At 35.3% G+C, this 24,170-nt stretch overlaps 1 protein-coding gene across 3 annotated transcripts in view; it reads left to right on the top strand.

The window, feature by feature from the left end:
• Positions 1-24,170, top strand: part of TTBK2 (tau tubulin kinase 2) — a 197,845-nt gene that overhangs the window by 56,718 nt on the left and 116,957 nt on the right. Inside the window, exons 2-3 of one of the 3 annotated variants that reach the window (XM_036923691.2) lie at positions 5,401-5,536; positions 9,697-9,844. In XM_036923691.2, the coding sequence (XP_036779586.2) occupies positions 5,468-5,536; positions 9,697-9,844 (217 nt within the window). In that variant the 5' untranslated portion in view covers positions 5,401-5,467. Of the gene's footprint in view, positions 1-5,400; positions 5,537-9,696; positions 9,845-24,170 lie in introns of those variants that run through there. The other 2 variants (XM_057488748.1, XM_057488749.1) reach the window with 2 other exon arrangements.

The following is a 24,170-nucleotide window of genomic DNA, read 5'->3' as shown; positions in this document are numbered from 1 at the left end:
AATATCTGGGCTTTCTATTCTGTTCTTTTGATCTATGGGTCTGTTCTTCTGCCAGTACCAAATTGTTTTGATTACTGTGGTTTTGTAGTAGAGCTTGAAGTTAAGGAGCATAATCCCCCATCTTTATTCTTCCTTCTCAAGATTGCTTTGGTTATTCAGGGTCTTTTGTGGTTTCATAGGAATTTTAGAACAGTTTGTTCTGGTTTGTTGAAGAATGCTGTTGTTATTTTGATAAGGATTGCATTGAATCTGTAGATTGCTTTAGGCAGGATGGACATTTTGACAATATTCTTCCTATCCATGAGCCTTAGATGTATTTCTACTTATTGGCATTTTCTTTAATTTCTCCCCTGAGTGTCTTGTAGAGCTTTCAGGGTATAGGTTTTTCACCTCCTTGGTTATATTTATTCTTAGGTATTTTATTTTTTTGATGCAATTGTAAATGGAGTTGTTCTCATTTCTCTTTCTGCTAATTCATTGTTAGTATATAGGAATCCAACAGATTTCTGTGTACTGACTTTGTATCCTGCAACTTTGCTGAATTCAGTTATTACTTCTAATAGTTTTTTGGTGGAGTCAGGGTTTTCTGTGTATAATATCATCTGCAAACAGTGACAGTTTAACTTCTTTACCAGTTTGTATGCCTTTTATTTCTTTGTGTTGTCTGATTGCTGTGGCTAGAACCTCCAGTACTATGTTGAATAAAAGTGGTGAGAGTGGGCATCCTTGTCTTCTTCCTGATCTTAAGAGGAAAAGCTTTCAGCTTTTTGCTATTAAGTATGATGTTGACTGTGTGTTTGTCATATATGGCCTTTATTATGTTGAGATACTTACCCTGAAGAGCCATTTTGTTGAGAGTTTTTATCATGAATGGATTTAGATTTTGTCAAATGCTTTTTCAGCATCTATGGAGATGGTCATGTGATTTTTGTCCTTTTTGTTGATGTGGTGTATGATATCAGTTGATTTATGAATATTGTACCATCCATGCATCCCTGGAATAAATCCCGCTTGGTCATGATGGATGATCGTTTTGATGTATTTTTGAATTAGGTTTGCTAATAATTTGTTGAGTATTTTTGCATTTATGTTCCTCAGGGATATTGGTCTTGAATTTTCTTTATTTGTGGTGTCCTTTAATTCTGTTAGTATTTGTTTTATATATTTAGGTGCTTCTATATTGGGTGCATAGATATTTATAATAGTTATATCTTCTTTGGACTGACCCCTTTATCATTATGTAATGTTGTTCTTTGTCTCTTGTGACTTTCTTTGTTTTGAAATCTAATTTGATACAAGTACTGCTACTCCTGCTTTTTTCTCCCTAATAATTGCATGAAGTATCTTTTTTCCATCCCTTCACTTTTAGTCTGTGTATGTCTTTGGGTTTGAAGTGAGTCTCTTTTATGCAGCTTAAAATGGGTCTATTTTTTCTTTTTATCTATTATACCACTCTGTGTCTTTTTATTGGTACATTCAGTCCATTTAAATTTAAGGTGATTATCGATAGATATGTACTTACTGATTTGTGGTTACCAAATGTTCAAGGATAGCTTCCTTATTACTATTTAACATTCTATCTTAAATCGCTATTATGCTATTTCAAATACAATCTAAAAGGTTCTTTTTTCCCCTTCCCTTCCTCTTCTTCCTCCTCCACACTTTATATATTAGGTGTCATATTCTGCACTCTTTGTGTATCCCACATTAAATGTAATTTAATGTCACAGTTGCTTACTAATTAATTGGTCTACTACCTTTACTTTGGGTTTATTTTCTCTGTTGACAGCTGTTAAGCCTAAGGAGCATTTTCACCCAGAACAGTCCCTTTAACAGATCCTGTAAGGATGGCTTAGTCATGGTGAATTCTCTCAACTTTTGCTTATCTGGGAATGTTTAATACCTGCTTCAAATTTAAGTAATAATCATGCTAGTAGAGTATTTTTGGTTGGAGGCCCTTCTGTTTCATTACATGAAATACATCATGCCACTCCCTTCTGGCCTGTAAGGTTTCTGCTGAGTAGTCTGCCGATAGCCTGATGGGCTTTCCTTTATAAGTGACCTTTTTTCTTTTTCTGGCTTCTTTCAGTACTGTCTACTTGTCCTTGATCTTTTCTATTTTAATTATTATATGTTATGTTGTTGTCTTCCTAGTGTTCCTTGTGTTAGGAGGTCTCTGCACTTACATGACCTGAGTGTCTTATTTCCTTCCTCAGATAGGGGAAGTTTTCAACAGTTATTTCATCAAAGACATTTTCTATTCCTTTATCTCTCTCTTCTCTTTCTGGTGTCCCTATAATGCAAATATTGTTCTGTTTGGATTGGTTGCACAGCTCTCTTTATTATTCTTTCATTCCTAGAGATCCTTTTTTTCTCTGTTCTTCAGCTTCTTTGTTTTCCTCTTCTTTAATTTCTATTTCATTTACTATCTCTTCTACATCATCTGATCTACTTTTAAATCTCTCCATTGTATGTTTCATTTCAGATATTGTATTATTCACCTCTGAGTGGCTCTTTTTCAGGATTTCTATGTCTTTGTTGAAGTCCTCCCTGAGATCTTGAATACTTTTCTGTAAATCTGTGAGCATGTTTATGACTTTTATTTTGAAATATTTATCAAAAAGATTGGTGATTTCAGTTTCACAAAGTCCTCTTTCTGTGTTTTCTTCTTGTAGTTTGTTTGGACCAAATTCCTCTACCTCTTCATTTTTTTTCATGTTCCCTATGGAATAATAGCTTTGTATAGGAGGTCGCCTCCAGTGCCCAGAAACTCAATTTCCTGTGCAGAAGATACGGCTGTTGGCATGCCCTGCGTGTGGCACCTTTCTGCCTTGCTAGTAGTGACCTGATTGCAGGTGGGCTGTGTGGGCTGTCAGCTGATCATGTAAGCAGGGAGAATACTCGGCGCTGGGCCACTGGAGCTGGTGTGGGCAGAACAATGATGGGGGGAGGGAGGGCATCAGAGGAAGGAGCTTGGCTGCAAGGGTTTCCTGCCTTCCCAGCTGTAATGCCTGCCTCTACTGCCAGGTCAAATGGGCTGTGGGTGCAGGGAGGAGCCTCAGTACTGTGCTCCTGTAGCTGCCATGGGTGGACTCACACCGACTGGCCTGCTGTGATGGTGGAGGCAGCAGGTATGTGGGACCAGCATCTGCTGGGATGAAGGAGTGGCAAGCTGCTTACTGCAGTGTGGAGCCAGTGTGTTGCCAGCCAGGGGGATGAAACCTCTGAGGCTCCTGAGAGTTCCTAACCTGCTGAGCTGAGTGGGCAAGAAGGTACTGCGCAGCTTCCCTTGCTCCTGGGCACAGAGCTCCATGTAATCGTTGCCCCTCTAGCGCCCCTCTCAATGCTGGGAAGTCCTTCAGACTGCCCACTTCCTTTTGTCTTATGGGGGCCAATAATGGGTACCTTTTCTCCATTTGTTTTCCACGAGGCTGGAATCTCAGCCTCTCCGAGTGTTCCACCTGCCTTTGCTTTTCAGCCACACTAATGTCCAGAGCACCATGTAATGTAGGTTTGTGTTCCCAGAGCAGATCTCCAGGGCCAGGTGTTTAGCAGTCCTGGGCTTCTGCTCCCTCCCTGCTCCACTCCTCTTACTCCCACCTGTGGGTTGCGGTGAGGGGAGAGCTTGGGTCCTGCTGGATCATGGCTTTGCTACTTTACCCTTCTCTGTGAGATCTTCTCTTCCCAGATGTAGGCAGTCTGTTGTGCAGTCTTCAGGTCATTTTCAGGATTAGTTGCATTTGCTGTATTTTCAAGTTTTATGTGATTTTGGGGGGTTGTTTCTGCCTGGCTTAACACTGCCATCTTTTTCCCAGAATTCCTCTTTTTTCATTTTTGAGTGTAATTATGAACTCTTAGGTGTTAATTTTTAAAAATATTTTCCAAATCATTGCAGTCACTATTCTTGTATATGCTCAGATTGTTTCATCTTTGGCAATAGTTGCCTATCATTTCCTTTTGACTGGCCTGTGGTAGTATTGTTAATATTTTTGATTTCTGATTTGACAAGATGTCCCCAGTTCATTGTGTAGTTTCCTGTGCTAAATCTGGAATAAGCCATTTCTCCAAGGAGCCCTGATTTTTTTCAGTGGGAAATTATGTTCAGAGTACACAGTCTGGAGGTAGGAGTGCCCATTGCTGCTGTGTTGTCATTGCTTTTAGGCACCTTCAGGCCAGTGCTCATGCCAGATATACTATAATGTCTCAATAGTCTGATACTTGTTCTGTAGTTGACTCCTAGGGGTATTTCCTGGGAAAAATATTGAGTTCTTGTGTGTTCATAACTGTTTTCTTTAACCTTGAAGGTTAGTTTGTCTGGATAGAACATCCTTGACTCACATTTTAGTTCTTTGGGTATTTAAATATATAATTCCATTGTCTGCTATTATAAGCTGTTTGTACCAATGTCTGTTATCTGTCTGATTTTTTTTGCCTTATGAATAATTTGGAATTTCTGCACAGATGCCCAGTGAATTTTTCCCTTTGAAGCCCACTAGTTTTACTAGATTGTACCTATGTATTGACCTTCTGTATTTTGTGCTTACATGCCTTTTATTTATGACTTACTTTTTAAGTTAAAAATTTTTTTCTTTCTTTTTTCTTCCTTATTTTTACAGCATCTTTTTTCATATCTCTTCTAGTTGTCTTCATTTATTTTTCTTTTATTTCTGATCCTTTTGGGGTTTGCTCAAATTTCCTTTTAGTGTTTCCTGTTGCCTAGTACTCTTATTTAAGAGCTTTTCTAACTATGATTTTATGCTGCTTTAAAGCTTCTTCTTCTTACTTCCTTTAGTTTGTTTTGTAATTTTAGGTCACAGTTTCCATCTTCTTTAGGACATGCTTTTCTGCTGTATCTTTATTTTCTATAGGTATGCTGTTCTTATTACCCTCTTTTTCTTACAATATCATTCTGTTTAGTTTGATCAGTAGTCCTTTTCTGTGGCTCATGTTTATTTCTTATGCATTGTAAGTGCATTATGTAACATTAAAATTTTATTAGTTTTGATAATGTTAAGCTCTAAGTTACAACCTGTTAAACTATAAGCTGTTGTAAATTAGGTACCGTGTCTTTTTCTTTAGCAGTATGTTGTATTTCTAATCGTGGTCTGTCTGAATCAACTGCCATTGACACCTTGCTTGTCCTACAGTCTAGCAATATCAGGTATTGTGAATCGTATCTGTGTTATAACATAATGTCTTTGTAATATCTAGCTATTCCACTGGGCATCTGTAATGGAAAGTTAAGTACTTTTTTTTTTTTATGTGGGCTGAACAGATTTTAGAACTGAGTTTGTAGGGTTTTCCTGCATTTTCTAATAAAGCAACCTAATTAATGTATAGGATTAGTAGTGCTATTTGGTGATGGAATAATTTAATTAGCTGCTGTTTCTTTTGTTTTAGGTTAAATGGAAACCACCCTTGGGAGCTGGATGCCTGTGTAGCCATTCTACCACATCAGTGAATTGCAATGAGTGGAGGAGGAGAGCAGCCGGATATCCTCAGTGTTGGAATCCTGGTCAAAGAAAGATGGAAAGTCGTAAGTATACAGCCCAGAGAAAGAAAGAAAAATTGAGTATGTGTGCATGTACATACGGGGGTATAATTTTTGGTAACTTGATAAAAACCATATTTCATTAAGAAATAATATGCACATTGTTTATGTACCTAAAGCATTTTTTTTTCAGTTATTTTCTTATGATTAAGTTCTGTTTCTACTCTAGTTCTTATTCTTGCTTCCTACAGTAGTAAATTTTCCTAACCTCTGATAGCTAATACTGAACAAGGTAAGTAAAAATATTCTTAGGGAAAGAACAAATTAAAAAAATACAGTACAATTAACTGCTCATTCTTATTTTTTTTTTAATTTTTTATTGAGGAAAATTATAAATATACATAAAAATAGAGTGATAAAATGAAACTCCATGTACTCATGCCCTAGTTGAAACAGTTATCAATTTATGGTCAATCTTTTTTCATCTCTTTAACCTCCCTTCAGGTATATTTTGAAGCAAATCTTTTACCTTAGCATGTCTTCTATACTTATTTCAGTGTCTATTTCTAAAAGAAAAGGCATGTTTTTAAAGTGTAGTCATAATATCATTATCACACCTGAAAAGGTAAACATTTCTTAATATCATTAGGTATCCTTCCAGCTTTCACATTTTCCTGATTGTTTTGTGAATTATTTTTAACAGTTTTAGTCAAATCTAAATAAAGTCTGGATATTGCAGTTGGTTGCTATCACTTAAGTTCCTTTTAATTTATGGGTTCCTTTTCATCTCTTCTTTTTTCCTCACACTTTATTTATTGAAGCAACTAGGTCATTTGCCTCTAAAATTTCCTACAGTTTGTATTTGCTTCCATGTGGTGTTACCATGTTTCTCTGTCTCATGTATTTTATATAAATTGTTAGTTATATGGAGAGGCTTGATTAGATCTGTGTTCAGGTTTGTTTATTGAGGTGGGGCATTTTTTTCCATAGTTATTGCTAGTTTTCAATAGGAGGCATGTAGTGACTTATTGCTCATCATTTTTATTGTGTTAGCACTATTGAGCATCATTGTTAATTCATTAGGATTGCAGATTGGTGATATTCTGTCATTCTTTCATTTATTAGTTGTCTATAAAGAGAAATTTCCCATCATTCACTATTACAGTGAGATACAGTTTGATTAGGAAAACAGGATAAATGCTTGATTATATTTCTTAATTTACCATTTTTCAAAATAATGAATTAGTTCCTTAGCATCTTTTGAAAGTGACCAATGAGACTTTTAAAAAGTATGTAATTAAGAATTCATAGGTTTCAATATATTTAATGTGTCAGTCCATTGTACTTATTATCCTTAATAATCCTCAAGTTGTCTCATTTGACTAAGGTGACACCCTTCAAGTTGTCGCCTGAGTCCTGTTAACATGATCCTAATAGTCTTTAGATGACTTCTTTGCCCTAGACTTGGAATCTGCCATCTCTCCTTCTCTTAAAGGAACAATTGTTGTTTTGGATATATTTAAATTTATTTTATTGTTACCCAGTTTTTGTTAATCACAGTTTTGTTCCACTAACAAGTTTAGCAAAGCTTTTTTAGTGGTTTCCTTTATCTGTTAACTGATTGGTAAAAGAAGATTCTTCCTTTAGAAATAAAAATTTTTGTTTCTGTGGTACAGTGTTTTACTGATTAGGCAAGTTAGCAGGGTTTGGAAATTTACTTGAGTAAATATAAGAAAAGAACTTTGTTATCATTGTGGACTAGTGCAGGGAGATTCCAACAATTGTAATTTTTTATGCAAATTAGGCAAGTGCTGTGGTGAGAGCGTTTGTATTAAGTGCTGTGATAAGGTTGGCTGTTCTCCACTAGGCATAGGTCGCAAACCAGTCTATGCTTGGCATGGTTGCTCTGTCCTGATAATTAGAGCTAATATATGTACGAAACATGTTCCCCAAATTTGGGGGGCATAGGTGGCCTTTTAATAAGTAATCACAGGCTCATTGTAAGGATGGTGTTTGAATTATCTATCATTATGTAACAAACTATATCAAAATTTAGAAGCTTAAAACAATAATTCATTTTGCCTACATTTTTGTGGATTAGGAATTGAGGAAGAGTTTGTCTCTTAGCCATGTGACATGAGTAGAGTTGGTTGGATTGGAAGATCCACTTCCAAATGGCTTGTTCGGTACTTTAGGAGTCTTTAGTTCCCTTACTCCCCCAAGCTGGGAGTTTATTTTCTAGGGCCTCTCTGCAAGGCTATGTCTTCTCAGGGTGGTCAAACTTTCTACATGATGGCCAGCTCTTGGGAGACAGGAAACAGAAATTCAGGGCTGGTTAAGGACTATTCTCAAAACTGGTGCAGTGTTACTTCACTATGTTCTGTTGGTTGAAGTGGTTAAAGCAGTCACAAGATCCACAAGGGGGTGAGGAAATGGATTCTACCCCTTGAAGGGGGAGTAGCAAGGTCACATTGAAGAAGAGCAAAAAGGGTGGGTGGTATTGTTGTGACCATCTTTGGAAACACAGTCTGCCACAGGCCTTTCCTCTATTCTTTCTCTAATCTGTATACCCCATCATAGTAAACTGCCTCTGGTTTTTTGCCTCACAAGACTGATGATATCTTAGGGCTTTGTCAAGTTCAATAAAAAAGAATTAATGCTCTCCTTTTGTTCAAGTGACATTATGGAAATAGACCAATGGGCAAAGTAATTTACTTTGACTTGGATTTTTTATTCTGGCATTATGTAAGGATTTTTGTGAGGTACACATGAAGCCACCTTTCATCACAGTCCATATTTACAAGGATGGCCCTTTGGTACTGTTTATGAATTTTTAAATTTACACTAGCCTTTTTTAATGGACAAAATATTCAGAATCATAAGTCTAATCAGGGCCCAACCCAGAGCAATTTATTTAACTGAAATTAAATTCTGAAGCTTTTTTAATCCCAAGCTTATTCCTCATGGTATCACTTCCCATCACCAAACTAGAATTACGAAGGATTATGGCTCATATATACAAAGCAATGAATAGTTACTTAGCAATAATTATATAGGTACCTCTTTGCCACTTTGCAGAAACAAAAATAGAAAGAGTAGCCCTCTATCTGAAGAAGCTTAGCTTTATTGTAGAGGGCTAAGACATTGGTAATGGAAAATTAAACAACATAGAGTTAAAAAGCAATATAGTGTATTAATACAACTGACATCTGAGGTTTTTAGCTTAAAAAAAGATTAATTAAGTGATTAAGCAAATCATTCCTACAGAAAGTCAGAAGATAAATCAGTTTAGATGCAATAATCTGCACAGATCCAGCAGCGAAAGAAGTAGGACTTAAGGTGATGTCTCTGGAGTGATTAAGTTTTAGGCCTTTTAACTCCAGTGATGACTTCCTACATTACATCACAAAGGAGATGTTTAATAATATGGTAAGGAGAAGACCTATCTTTAGGAAATGGAAGAAGGCTAATTTCATGCTATTTCTAGTGTGAAGTATATATCAACCACTCCAATTTCCCACATCTCTGTAGGTCCAGTTGTCACTGGCATTTTAGAACTTACTTATAACTCAAAGATCCAGTTATTTGTAGTTAAGCTAACACATTTTATCAGGAAAAATGTGTTTAATGAAAGTGTTTAATTTGATTAGTTTACTCTTATTTGAGCATATAACTTCATAGTGAACTCTGTGCCTGCTCGATGTTTCATGGAACAGGGTAAATGTTGCTGAGAGGGCTGGGCTTCTGCCTTGCACCCTTACCCCCAACCTCCCCACATACATATTTAAACCAGATTTCAGAGCAGATTTCAATTGGAAAAAGACTTAATGGTTTAAAAAGTCTTCAAATGATTGCTTTAGAATTAAAACAACAAATCTAGTTGAGAGGCATTTCTGGGGCTTTCAAAAATAGTGTTCTTTGCAACATTTCTGATGTTGGCTGTAGATTAAATTTTAAAATTGTTCGTGGCTGAAATAATTTACATTTTGTGGTCAAATCCATGAAAAAGGTTTTGATGTTATTTCTAGGCATGTTTTCTTCTTGGAATATGGTTTTATTAATTTAACAATGTCAATATCTTTTAACCTAAAATAGGGATGGTAAAATAAAATTCTGTATTATTTTCTAAGTAGAAGAGATGAGTTTGTTTCTGGTTAGAATCTTCTAATAATTTAGTGTATGTTCTTCTTTTATTTCCCATGCAGTTGAGGAAGATTGGGGGCGGGGGCTTTGGAGAAATTTACGATGCCTTGGACATGCTTACCAGGGAAAACGCTGCTCTGAAGGTGGAATCAGCTCAGCAACCAAAACAGGTTCTGAAAATGGAGGTTGCTGTATTGAAAAAACTACAAGGTAAGCTGCTTTGTATGATACACCAATTTATGATTTATTTTTATCTTTCTGAACCTCAATTACATTCTCTTCTATTAATTGAATATTCTGGTGCCAGCTTGGTATAACATGCCAAGTATTTTTCTCTTAGAAAGTTTATCACTGGCTTGTAATAGTAGAATATTGATTGCTTAGAGATTAATTGGATTTTGGGAATTCCTTTTCATGGATAGTAAGGATGAAAGAGTGAATTACCTGAGGTAATCATCTATAGGTATTTTCTTAAGTCTGTTACAGTAAAATTTGATGGTTTTTTTAACAACCAAACATTAATACCTCTGAGTTGTTTCTACTAATGTCTTTGGATGTTAAACATGTTTTAATCACAGTAAGGAAGCTGCCTTTAAATTACAATGCAGATTAGGTTTAAAATAATACTATTTGTTATATGTTAACTTCATTGACTTCAACATCCTAGAATAACTATCACTTTTGAGGTCAGTTTTACTACTTAGTTCCCTACTTTTTACAAGGATAAGTAGTTTTTTTTCTGACATAATCCAATGACATAAAACCCTGAATATACTACTCATTTGTACTCATTTTACTCATTTGTGTGTTTTCATTTTAATGACGTAATCTGAAATTACTGTTATTTAAATGTTATATCTAAATCAAAATTAAATGGGCATGATGGCACATGAAGTAGTCTTGTTAAGCTCTAGTAGGTTTGATATTGTTACAGGATATCTGCTAGTACCTACAGGAACTTAGTACTAACATACAGAGCAAAGGAAGTTGCTGTAGTCGGTGGACATAACTGCAGTTGGTAGAAATAGCAAGTACAAAATACTTTGTACCCAAGGACCTTCAGATTCATGGCTGTGTAGCCTCTAAAGGTGAATGTGCTCTCCTTGTGGATCCATGATGTTTGTTTTTCTAGCAAGTTAGTTTCTATTAAGTTAATAAAATACGTGTTGTATGTCTGACAGTATCTATTCTTTTAATCATTGCCCCTTTCCTTAAGCTGTCTGATTATCCAAGTTTCTCTACCAGTTGGTTCATTTGATTAGAGCATGATGCTAATAAAATTATAAATCTCTTTAATAGTCATGTTTAACCCATACTTAGCTTTCCTGAAGCATGTGAAATCAGGAAGACAATGGATAGATCAGCACCTGTTGTTGCTAATAGAAAAAAAAAACAGATAATTGGAGAAGGGAGAGTAAGGAAAAAGATGGCACTTTCTTTTTCTCCTTTTTCCTTTCTCCCTATTTTTTTGTTGCTGTTCTCAGCTCAGTTCATAGAGGCCACAAACAGGTGCAGCTGGACCTGCTTTTTCCTGGGTTACAGAATCCCAAGAGATTTGTTTTACTCTCAACTAAGCCCATAATGGATATGTCAGCATCAATTTGGCCTGGGCAGTGCCACTTCACCAGTCTTCCTCTTACTTGGTCCTGAGGAGATGCTTCCGAGTGAGGCAGGATACAGCTCTGTAGCCCTTTCAGTAGGTTCTCCTGCATATTTTGGCATTGGCTTGCTCAGGATTCTGTGTGGTAAAGCTTGAAGATCAGTTTAACACATTTTAATGGATGAATTGGAGATCTTGGATACTAAGTCTCTCCTTTCCTTCTGACTATTTTAACTTTCATACTATTACCTAAAATATTCTTCCTGTCTGCTCATAACCACATGACAGCATTGTCCTCAGAACTCTTCACTTTCCAAAAGTTAATAGGTTTTATCTTCTGGTCTGTATTTCAGTAAGGCAACCCTTGACTCTCTTTTCTTGGCTTCCTAATTTATGCCTTCTGCATACTTATGCCTCACAACTTTTGTCGAGGGTGCTCTGGCATCTGGATGCTTTTGAGAACATGTTAATGGGGATGAACTGCTCTTTGTTGGCATAATGACTTCTTACTCAGTAACCCCAATAAAAAGGCTAACTGTGTAAGGAAAAGATAGAACCAGGGGCTAACCCTTTATAAGATAGGTTCATTTTATATTGTTGTTAAATTTTGGGGTGTTTTTGTTTTTACTTATTTATTGAACTATAGTTCATGTGCAATATTATATTGTTATATTATTTTCAGGTGTAGAACATAGTGATTCAACAATTATATACATTACAAAGTACTTAACCATGATGAGTACTTACCACTTTTAATGTTTAAGTACTTATACATTACAAAGTAGTTACTATGTTTCATTATACAAAGTTATTACTGTATTACTGACTATATTCCCTATGTTGTACTTTTCATTCCTGGGATTATTTTACTTTTCATATCAATATTTTATAATTTTTTTTTTTGATAACCATTCTGAATGATGTGTGGTGATACCTCACTGTGGTCTTGATTTGCATTTCCCTAATTATTAATGATGTTGAGCATCTTTTTATATGTCTGTTGGCCATCTGTATATCTGCATTGGAAAAATGTTCAGGTGCTCTGCCCATTTCTTAATCAGGTTATTTGTTTTTATGGTATTGAGTTGTATGAGTTCTTCATATACTTTGAATATTAACCCCTTATCACATATGTCATTTGTAAATTTATCCTCCTGTAGATTGCTGTTTCATTTTGTTGATGGTTTCCTTCACCATGCAGAAGCTTTTTAATTTGATGTAGTCCCATTTGTTTATTTTTCCTTTTGCTTACCTTGCCTGGGGAGACATTATCTAGAGAAAACTTGATAAAGCCAGTGTCCAAGAGCTTACTGCCTATGTTTTCTTTTAGGAAATGTATGGTTTGAGGTCTTACATTTAGGTCTTTAGCCCTTTTCTATTTTAATTTTGTGTTTAGTGTAAGAAAGTGTATGTAGCTGTCCAGTTTTCCCAGCACGATTTATTGAAGAGACTGTCTTTTCCCCATTATATATTCTTGCCTCCTTTGTCACAAGCATGATTTACTTCTGGGCCCTCTATTCTGTTACATTGACCTATGTGTCTGTCTTTGTGCCAGTACCATACTGTTTTGATTACTATAGCTTTGTACTGTAGTTTGAAATCTCAGTATGTTATACCTCTAGCTTTGTTCTTTCTCAAGATTGCTTTGGCTATTTGGGGTCTTTTGTGGTTCCAAACAAATTTTAGGATTCTTTGTTATAGTTATGTGAAAAGCGCCAGTGGTATTTTGATGGGGATTACATTGAATCTGTGAAGTGCATTAGGCAGTATGAACATTTTAAAAACATTGATTTTCCTAATCCATGAGCTTCGTATATCTTTGCACTCATTTCTGTCATCTTCAAGTTCTCTGTGTATTATAGTTTTCAGAGTACCATCTTTCACTTCTTTGGTTAAATTTATTCCTAAGTATTTATTCTTTTTGATGAAATTGTAAATAGAATTGTTTTCAAACTTCTAGTTTGATACTTTCTAGTAGGCCATTATTAGTCTATCAAAACAAAATAGATTTCTGTATATCAACTTTGTATTTCGCAACTTTACTGAATTCATTTATTAGTTCTAATACTTTTTATTGGTGGAGTCTTTAGTATTTAGTATTTTGTAACTTTTACTGAATTCATTTATTAGCTCTAATACTTTTTTTTGGTGGGTCTTTAGACTACTTATAGTATGTCATCTGCAAATCATGACAGTTTTACTACTTCTTTCACAATTTGGATGCCTTTTACTTTTTCTTGTCTAACTGCTGTGGCTAGGACTTCCAGAACTATGTTGAATAAAAGTGGTAGGAGTGGACATCCTTGTCTTGTTCCTAACTTAGAGAAAAAGCTTTCAGCTTTTCACCATTTATTATGATGCAATTTTTGAGTTTGTCGTGTATATCCTTGATTAGGTTGAGGTATGTTCCTTCTATACCTACTTTGTTGAGAGTTTTGATGATGAATTGATCTTGATTTTTGTTAAATTCTTTTTTTAATGACATGGTCATATGGTTTTTATTCTTCCTGTTGTTAATGTGTTGTATCATTGATTTGCAGATATTGAACCATTCTGGGAATCCCACTTGATCATGGTAAATGATCTTTTTAAATGTATTGTTTAATTTAGGTTGCTAATATTTTCTTGAGGATTTTTATATCTATATTATCAGAGATATTGGTCTGTAATTTTCTTTTTTTGCAGTCTTTCTCTGGTTTGGTATCAGTAATGCTGACCTCATAAGATGATTTTGGAATAATTTCTCCCTCTTCCATTCTTGGAGTAGTTTAGGAAGGTTAGGTACTAACTCTTAAGTATTTGGTATAGTTCACCTGTGAAGCCATCTGGTTGTGGACTTTTATTTATTGGTAGTTTTTTGATTACTAGTTCAATTTTGTTCCTAGTAATTGGTCTATTCAAGTTTTCTATTTCTTCCTGCTTCATACGTGGGGGATTGTATGCTTCTAGGATTTATCCATTTCTTCTAGGTTGTCCCACTTGTTGACATATAATTTTTCACAGTAATCTCTTATAATCCTTTGTATTTTTGTGGTATTGGTTATAACTTGTCTTTTATTTCTGATTTTATGCATTTGAGTTTTCCTTCTTTTTTTCCTGATGGGTCTGGCTAATGATTTATCAATTTTGTTTATCTTTTCAAACAACCAGATCTAAGTGTTTTTTTTTTTTTTAGTCTCTAATTTATTTCTGCTTTGATCTAATTATTTCCTTCCTTCTACTAACTTTGGGCTTTGTTCTTCTGTTTTTTACCTTTTTGGTGTAAGGTTAGATTATTAATTTGATATTTTTCTTGTTTCTTGAGGTAGGCCTGTATTGCTATATATTTTTGTTTTTGAACTGCTATTCTGTGTCCCAAAGATTTTAAGCCACTGTGTTTCTGTTTTCATTTCTGTCCAGGTATTTTTTTATTTCCTCTTTGATTTCTTCATTTATCCATCAATTGGTTGTTTGGTAGCATGCTGTTTAGCCTCCACATGTTTGTGTTTTTTTCCAGTTTTTTTCTTGTAATTGATTTCTAGTTTCATATCATTGTAGTCAGAAAAAAATGCATGATGTGATTTCAGTCTTCTTAAATTTGTTGAGACTTGTTTAGTAGTCTAACAAGTCCTGGAGAATGTTCCATGTGCACTTGAAAAGAATATGTATACTACTATGTTTGGATGGAATGTCCATCTGGCCTAATGTATCATTCAAAGCCCCTGTTTCCTTATTGATTTTTCTGTCTGAATGATCTATCTGTTGATGCAAGTGGGTGTTAAAGCCCCCTCCTATTATTGTATTTCTGTCACTTTCTCCCTTTATGTCAGTTAATATTTAGTTGCTCCTATGTTGGGTGTATAGATATTTACAGTTTTTCTATCCTCCTGTTGGGTATTACATGTCATTATATAATGCCCTTTTTTGTCTCTTGTTACAGTCTTTGTGTGAAGTCTATTTTGTTTGATAAAAGTATTGCCACCTCAGTACTTTTTTCGCTTCCATTTGTATGGATTCTCTTTCTCCATCCTTTCACTTTCAGTCTCTGTATGTCTTTAGATCTGAAGTGTGTTTCTTGTAGGAGCAAATAGATGGGTCTTTTTTTTAATATACATACAGTTACCCTATGTCTTTTGATTGGAGCATTTAGATCATGTACATTTAGAGTAAGTTTTCCCTTTCAATATTTTCTTCTAGTTATGACCTTTTCTGCTTAAGTCCCTTTAACATTTCTCATAAGGCTGGTTTAGTGATGAACTCCTTTAACTTTCATTTATCTGGAAAGCTCTGTCTCCTTCAGTTTTGAATGATCACCTTGCCTTGCCCAGTAGATCATTTTGGTTGTAGGTGTTTTCCTTTCAGCACTTTGAATATATTATGCCACTCCCTTCTGGCCTGCAAAAGTTTCTGCTGAAAAATCATTTGATAGCCTTATAGGGTTCCCCTTGTATGTAAGAAGTTACTTTCTTTTTGCTGCTTTTAAGATTCTCTATCTTTAATCTTTGACATTTTAATTATTATGTCTTGGCATGGATCTCCTTAAGGTTTATCTTGCTTGGAGCTCCCTGTGCTTCCTGGACTGAATGTCTGTTTCCTTCCCCACATTAGGGAAATTCTCAACTATGATTTTTTCAAATAATTTTTCTGACCCTTTCTCACTCTTTCTTCTTCCTGGGATCCATATAATGTAAATGATAAGTCTCATTGAGTTCATCCACTCATCTCACATCTGGTGACCATCTTTATAACCATTACTTTGAGCTCTTTATCAGGTTGATTGCTTAATTCTGTTTTATTTTATTCTCTTTTTGAAGTTTTACCTTGTTCTCTTGTTTCAAGTATATTCTGTCTCCTCATTTTGACTTTTTGTGTTTATTTCTATGAATTAGGGGAAATAGCTCACTCTCTCAGTCTTGATGGAGTGACCTTTTGAGGAAATGTCCCCTGTATAGAATACATGTGCCTAATAGGTTTGGCTGGCTGGCTGGAGTTGCAGGAGCCTTGGGCTGGGTGGTCCCAATGCACACTGTGCAGGGGTCACCCTGTTGGGACTGCTGGAGCTGAAGAGGGCATGGGCCAAGGATTTCCAGGGGTGCTCCACACAGGGAGCCCCTGACAGTATGGCTGGAAGTATAGTGGGAGTCAGTTGGTGGTGTCACAGTGGGCATTGTGCTCATGCTTGGTTGGATAACTGAAGTTTGGACGGGCTTGGGCAGGGTTTTTGCCTTGTTGGGATGGATGGAACAGGTACAGTTTGGGGTCCTGGAGTTCCCTGATGCAGCTGGGTGGCTAGAACCCTGGACTTGCTTCCACCTATGCTTTCAAGGTGGAGTGGGATTATAAACAATGGCACTCGCCAGTACCTCTAATCCTGGAGAGAGTTCCAGTAGTTACCCAACTGCAGATACTCTAGGGTTAGTAAATTGTTTTCTTCACTTATATTCTAGTTGTCCTTTTAACCACTATTTTTTCCTCTCTTTTTTAAATTGATGTATTCTTGATATACAATCCTATTTGGTTTCAAATATACAACACACTGGTTTAACAGTTACCCATACTATTAAATCCTAACCACCATTATTGCAGTTACCATATGTCAACATAGGAAGATGTTACAGAATCATTGGCTACATTCTCCATGCTGCACTACTATCTCATGACCAACTTAAATTATGATAGAGAATTTTTGTGTCCCTTTATCCCCCTCACCCTCCCACCCCAACTCCTCCCCCGTGGTAATCACCAGTCACTTCGCAGTGTCTATGAGTCTACTGCTGTTTTGTTCCTTCGGTTTTGCTTTGTTGTTTTTATATTCTACAAATAAATGAAATCATCTGGTATTTGTCTTTCTCTGCTTGGTTTATTTCACTGAGCATAATACTCTCTAGATCCATCCATGTTGTTGTAAATGGCAGTATTTTTTTAATGGCTGAATAATATTCCATTGTTTACTACATCTTCTTCATCCATTCATCTATTGATGGACACTTAGCTTGCTTCCATATCTTGGTTATTGTAAATAATGCAGCAGTAAACACAGAGGTGTACATATCTTTTTGAATCAGGGATTTTGTTTTCTTCTGGTAAATTCCTAGAAGTGAAATTACTGGAACAGATGGTATTTCTATTTCTAGTTTTTTGAGGAACTTCCATACTGCTTTCCATGGCAGTTGCACCAATTGACATTCCCACCTACAGTGTAGGAGTGTTCTCTTTTCTCCACATCCTCACCAACATTTGTCATTTCTTGTCTTTTGGTTGGTGGCCATTCTAACTGGTGTGAGGTGATATTTCATTGTGGCTTTGATTTGCATTTCCCTGATAATGATATGGAGCATCTTTTGATGTGCCTTTTCATCATTTCTTTGGAGAAATGTCTGTTCAGATCCTCTGCCCATTTTTTATCTGAGTTATTTGTTTTTTTTGGTGTTGAGCTGTATGAGTTCTTTATATATTTTGAATATTAACCCCTTATCAGAAGTTGTTTATGAATGTATCTTCCCATACTGTAGGATGCCTTTTTGTTCTACTGATGGTGTCCTTTGCTATACCGCAGCTTTTTAGTTTGATATAGTCCCATATTTTTTATTTTGGTTCCCTTGCCCTAGAAAATATGGCCAGGAAAAGAAATGCTCATACTTACTTTCAAGAGATTTTTGCCTATGCTTTCTTCTAAGAGTTTCATGGTTTCATGAATTACATTAAGGTCTTTGATCCATTTCGAGTTTACTTTTGTATATGGAGTTAGAGTGTAATCCAGTTTCATTCTTTTACATGTAGCTGTCCAGTTTTCCCAACACCAGTTATTGAAGAGGCTTTCTTTTCCCCATTGTATATTCATGACTCCTTTACTGTATGTTAATTAACCACATATGCATGGGTTTATATCTGGGCTCTTTATTCTGTTCCATTGATCCATGAGTCTGTTCTTGTGCCAGTACAATACTGTTTTGATTACTGTAGCTTTGTAATATAGCTTGAAGTCAGGGAGTATAATACTCCCAGGTTTATTCTTCCTTCTCAGGATTGTTTTGGCTGTTTGGTGTTTTTTGTGGTTCCATATGAATTTTGCAATTATTTATTCTAGTTCATTGAAAAATGCAGTTGGTATTTTGATAGGGATTGCATTGAGTCTTAAATTCCTTTGGGCAGGATGACCATTTTGATAATATTAATTCTTCCTACCCATGAGCACAGGATAGATTTCCATTTATTGGTATCTTTTTAAATTTCTCTCATGAGTGTCTTATAGTTCAGAGTGCAGTTCTTTCACTTCCTTGGTTAGGTTTATTCCTAGATATTTTATTCTTTTTGATGCAACTGTAAATGGAGTTGTTCTCCTGATTTTTCTTTGTGCTAGTTCGTTGTTAGTATATAGGAATGCAGTAGATTTCTGTGTGTTAATTTTGTATCCTACAACTTTGCTGAATTCAGTTCTAATAGTTTTTTGATGGAGTCATTAGAGTTTTCTGTGTATAGTATCATGTCATCTGCAAATAGTGACAGTTTTACTTCTTCCTTACCAGTTTGGATGCCTTTTATCTCTTTGTTTGATTGCCATGCCTAGGACTTTCAGTACTTTGTTGAATAAAAGTGGTGAGAGTGGACACACTTGTCTTTTTCCTGATCTTAGAGGAAAAGCTTTCAACTTTTTGCTGTTAAGTATGATGTTGGCTGTGGGTTAGTCATATATAGCCTTTATTATGTTGAGGTACTTTCCCTCTATACCCATTTTCTTGAGAGTTTTTTAATCATGAATGGTTGTTGAATTTTGTCAAATGCTTTTTTAGTATCTATTGAGATGATCATATGATTTTATCCTTCTTTTTGTTAATGTGCTATATGATAATGATTAGTTTATGAATATTATACCATCCTTGCATCCCTAGAATAAATTCTGCTGGTTGTAATGAATGAACCTTTTGATGTATTTAACCACTTTTTTTTTCTATGCACCAGGGCAGATGAATCTGCATTTCAGTCCCTCAGTGATATCTCTCCCTGCTACTGTTCCTAGCATTGGGGGTATGGGGTTCCTGTTGTTACCGTGTCTCCATCTTTCCTGCTGTTTCTGTGTGGTTTCTTTATACTTTATTGAGCAGAAGTTGTTCAATCAGCCTTCATTTCTTCAGGAGGAATTGCTTTATATGTAGATGTAGATTCAATGTGTCTTTACATGTAAGGTGGTGAATTCAGAGTCATATTATGTTGGCCAATTTGAATACCCCTCTTGATGTTCAACTTTGATAGTAGGTCTAAGGATTTGTTTGTTTACAAGTTAAAAAGATATTTTATGATGAATTTAGCCTGAACCCTAAGTTTTGTTCCTTTTAATAAATCAATTCCCCTTTTCAAAATGTACATAATGTCTTTTTCTGGATTCCTTCAGTGCTCAATTTTCTCAGCTCATGCTTAACTCTTATTCCTAGTATGTTCCTTTTCCATTGGCCCTAAGATATGAAGTCCTTAGAATTTTAACCCATCTTTTCTGAATGACTTTGCCTGTGCTACTACATCAGATAACTCTTTTCAAGGCTATCTGGACTGTCATGGATGTATCGTACAATTGAATACAAGACAGACTATTGAACCAAGCTAGACTCCTGAATTGTACTTGGTTTTTACAAATGTGTTTACAAATGTGTTTGAGTCACTTCTAAACTAAACCATCTGTCTATAGGCTTATTAGGTAGTATTTCTCCTTTGTTCAGCTATTATTCTCTACAGCATCCCTAGAAAATAAAACCATATAACTTACAGAGCTGTTCTTTTTGCTAACATCATTATTCAGAGATGTATCTCTGTATAACCATTTATTCGTGTTACTTCCTTCTGTCCATTTGTGGCTTATACTATCTTCAGACCTGTACTTTTCAATTTAATTTGCTTTGAAACTGTATGTAAAGGGGATAATTGCCTCCCTAGTCTGTTAGATTCTTTTTTTTTCTACTCTTGCCCATCTTAAATAAATGTTTTATTTATTTATAGTGACATCCAGCCTTTCTTTACTTATCCATTTTCATGATCTCTTGAGCTGTATCTCACCAGAACTCTCTTTTTTTCTTTTTTATAAATACAGTTTTATTTGCAGTGCTGCTGTAAGAGGAAAAAACATTCTTTCTTATGATTTCAAATCTAATCTAATAAAAATTCTGCAGTACCTAAAAAAACAACCATCAATATTTTTCAGAAAATTAGATTTCCATTCTAATCTTAACAGAATTTGACACATGTCTAGGATCATCCAGTGAGATAGACAAATCTTAAATTTGTTTTTTCTCTGACTTTTTATTGTAAGAAATTTAAAACATACGCAGAATAGAAATATGTAATGAACATTCATGTACCCAGTACTCAGCTTCATGAGTCATAAGTATCAGTGTTTGTCCAATCTTGTTGCATTTATATCCTCCTTCAACAGTTTTCCCAATTTGCTGTGGTATTTAAAAGAAATTCTAGAAATCATGTTATCTGTAAATACTTAAGTATCTGCATCTAACAGATATGGGCTTTTTTAAATGAAAATATTCTTTATTTCATATAGCTGTGAATTACCAACAAGTTAATAGATTTGTGGGACTTGGAAACATATCTTACTTTAACAGACATTATTTTACCTATGAGAGCTTTGTTGGTAATTGATCATTTCATTAATTCATTAAATTGTAGCATATCTATTGGAGCATAGAAAGTCTTAAGTCACTTGTCCCCACCAAACAAACAAAAAAACAGAGTGGTACCACAGTAGAGGTAGTTTATGTTAAACATTAGGAAAATGTGAGAGATCTGTGTAATTGGAAGAAATGAAATAATAATGCTATGGAAACTCCTCATGTGACCAGTTTTAAGAATGGATTGGAGAACTTCATTGGAGAACAAGCCCATGTCCCAGTTTCTTTCTTTAATTAGTCATCTTTACTTTCTAGGACCATTTTAGTGTACAAAAAAATTGAGCAGAAAGTACAGAGTTCCCATATATGCCCTCCCTACCTGTAATTTCCCCCATTATTAATGTCTTTCATTAGTGTGGTACATTTGTTACAATTGGTGAACAAATATTGACACATTATTATTAATTAAAGCCTGTAATTTACATCAGGGGACGCTTCTTTTAAGTAACATAAACACTGTAGTCTAAAACACCTAATAAACCTTATTTCTCATTGCTATCTAAAAGCTAGCCAGTGTTTTATTTCTGTCATTGTTTCAAATATATCATTTTATAGTTTACTTATTCAAATCAAGATTAGCATACATAGTAGACACATTGCATTTGGGTGACATATCTCTTAAGTCTCTCTTAATATTCCCTATCTTTTTGTTTTTTTGTTTGACCTTGTATTTGGCCATGTATTTGTTGAAGAAATGAAGTTCTCACTTTGATAGAATAGCCTAAAATATGGATTTGACTGATTGCTTCTGTGTCTTTTACCTTGTCCCCCTGTCCTCCATATTTCCTGTGAACTGGAAAGATCCAGAGGCTTGAAGATATTCATGTTGTTTTTGTTGTTTTTGGTAAGAGTACATGGTCTAGATCCACTGTTTCTCTAGAGGTTCCAAAAGTGAATTTTCTGATTCTTTCATTCCTTCCAAATTTTTGAACTGAAATTATTCTACAAAGTAGAAACTTTATTTCATTAGCTGTTTCTCCTGAAATATAGTTACTGCAACAAGGGCTCCATAAAAGCTTGGTTTTTCTTCCCTTTTATTCACCAATTTTCAGAATGAGTTGTTTTTGTAAGATCAGTGAGTGGTTTTTTATTTGAATATCACTATAAACTTACGGTTTTTATGTATTCTATGTCAACCTCTTACAATCATTATTCTATTGTTGCTCAAATTTTCATGTTTTGGCTAGCTGCAGCCCTTGAAAGTAGGCTTCTGTATCCTTCTGATGTAATGCCAGTGTTCTTTGCTATCACCCTTGCTTTCTGTCATGGTACATATTTCAGGCTTTTTTTGAAGCCTCCCTGTGCCATATTTGGAGGAACCCCTGTTTCTCAAAGAAGTCCTGTTTCTCATATTGGGAAACAATTCAGACTACAGGATGGGCACTAGACCACTAATTGCTATTGGACCAACACATTGCTCTCAGTAGGTTTCCAATAAGCACTAGATTTTGTTTGGTTTATTTATTTATTTTTTGTGGATTGAACTTTTTAAAAATTGAGGTATTATTTTATGTTATTTAAAAAAATTTTTATTAAAGTATTATTGATCTACACTCTTATGAAGGTTTCACATGAAAAAACAATGTGGTTACTACATTTACCCATATTATCAAGTCCCCACCCATACTCCAATGCAGTCACTGTCCATTAGTGCAGCAAGATGCCACAAATTCACTATGAGCCTTCTCTGTGCTACACTGTCTTCCCCATGATTCCCCCCCACACCATGTGTCCCAATTATAATACCCCTCAATCCCCTTCTCCCTCCCTTCACTTTGGTAACTGCTAGTCCCTTCTTTGAGTCTGTGAATCTGCTGCTGTTTTGTTCCTCAGTTTTGCTTCATTGTTATACTCCAAAAATGAGGGAAATCATTTAATACCTGTCTTTCTCCACCTGGCTCATTTCACTGAGCATAATACTCTCTAGCTCCATCCATGTTATTGCAAATGGTAGGATTTGTTTTCTTCTTATGGCTGAATGATATTCCATTGTGTATATGTACCACATCTTCTTTATCCATTCATCTACTGATGGACACTTAGGTTGCTTCCATTTCTTGGCTATTGTAAATAGTGCTGCAATAAAAATGGGCTGCATTTGTGGATTTTACATTTTCTTTGTATAATTTATTTCTAGTTTCATATCTTTGTGGTCTGAGAAGCTGGTTGGTACAATTTCAGTCATTTTGAATTTACTGAGGCTCATTTTGTGACCTAGTATATGATGTATTCTTGAAAATGTTCCATGTGCACTTGAGAAGAATGTGTATCCTGCTGCTTTTGGTTGGAGAGTTCTGTAAATGTCTGTTAGATCCATCTGTTCTAATGTGTTGTTCACTGCCTCTGTCTCCTTACTTATTTTCTGTCTGGTTGATCTGTCCTTCAGAGTGAATGAAGTGTTGAAGTCTCGTAGAATAAATGCATTGCAATCTATTTCTTTTAATTCTGTCAGTATTTGTTGCACATATGTTGGTGCTCCTGTGTTGGGTGCATAGATACTTATAATGGTTATATCCTCTTGTTTGACTGACCCCTTCATCATTATGTAATGTCCTTCTTTGTCTCTTGTGACTTTCTTTGTTTTGAAGTCTATTTTGTCTGATACTAGTACTGCAACTCCTACTTTTTTCTCCCTATTAATTGCATGAAATATCTTTTCCACCCCTTCACTTTCAGTATGTGTATGTCTTTGGTTTGAAGTGAGTCTCTTGTAGGCAGCGTATAGACGGACCTTGTGTTTTTATCCATTCAGTGACTGTGTCTTTTGATTGGTGCATTCAGACCCTTTACATTTAGGGTGATTATCGATAGATATGTACTTATTGCCATTGCAGGGTTTAGATTCATGGTTATCAAAGGTTCAAGTGCAACGTCCTTACTATCTAAGAGTCTAACTTAACTCACTTAGTATGCTATTGGAAACACAGTCTGAAGGTTCTTTTTCTTCTCCTCTTTTTTCTTCCTCCTCAAATCTTTATATATTAGGTATCATATTCTGTACTCTTTGTTCCTTGACTGACTTTGGGAGTAGTTGATTCAATTTTGCATTTGCTTAGTAATTAATTCTTCTACTTTCTTTACTGTGGTTTTATTACCTCTAGTGACAGCTATTTAGCCTTAGGAACGCTCCCATCTATAGCAGTCCCCCCAAAATACAGTGTAGAGATGGTTTGTGGGAGGAAAGTTCTCCCAACTTTTGCTTATGTGGAAATTGTTTAATGCTTCCTTCAATTTAAATGATATTCTTGCTGGGTAGAGTATTCTTGGTTTGAGGCCCTTCTGCTTC

This window comes from Manis pentadactyla, chromosome 11 (assembly GCF_030020395.1).
Source record: "Manis pentadactyla isolate mManPen7 chromosome 11, mManPen7.hap1, whole genome shotgun sequence".
In the NCBI taxonomy this organism is placed as follows: Eukaryota; Metazoa; Chordata; class Mammalia; order Pholidota; family Manidae; genus Manis; species Manis pentadactyla.
This window is presented reverse-complemented; position numbering and strand designations above follow the sequence as displayed.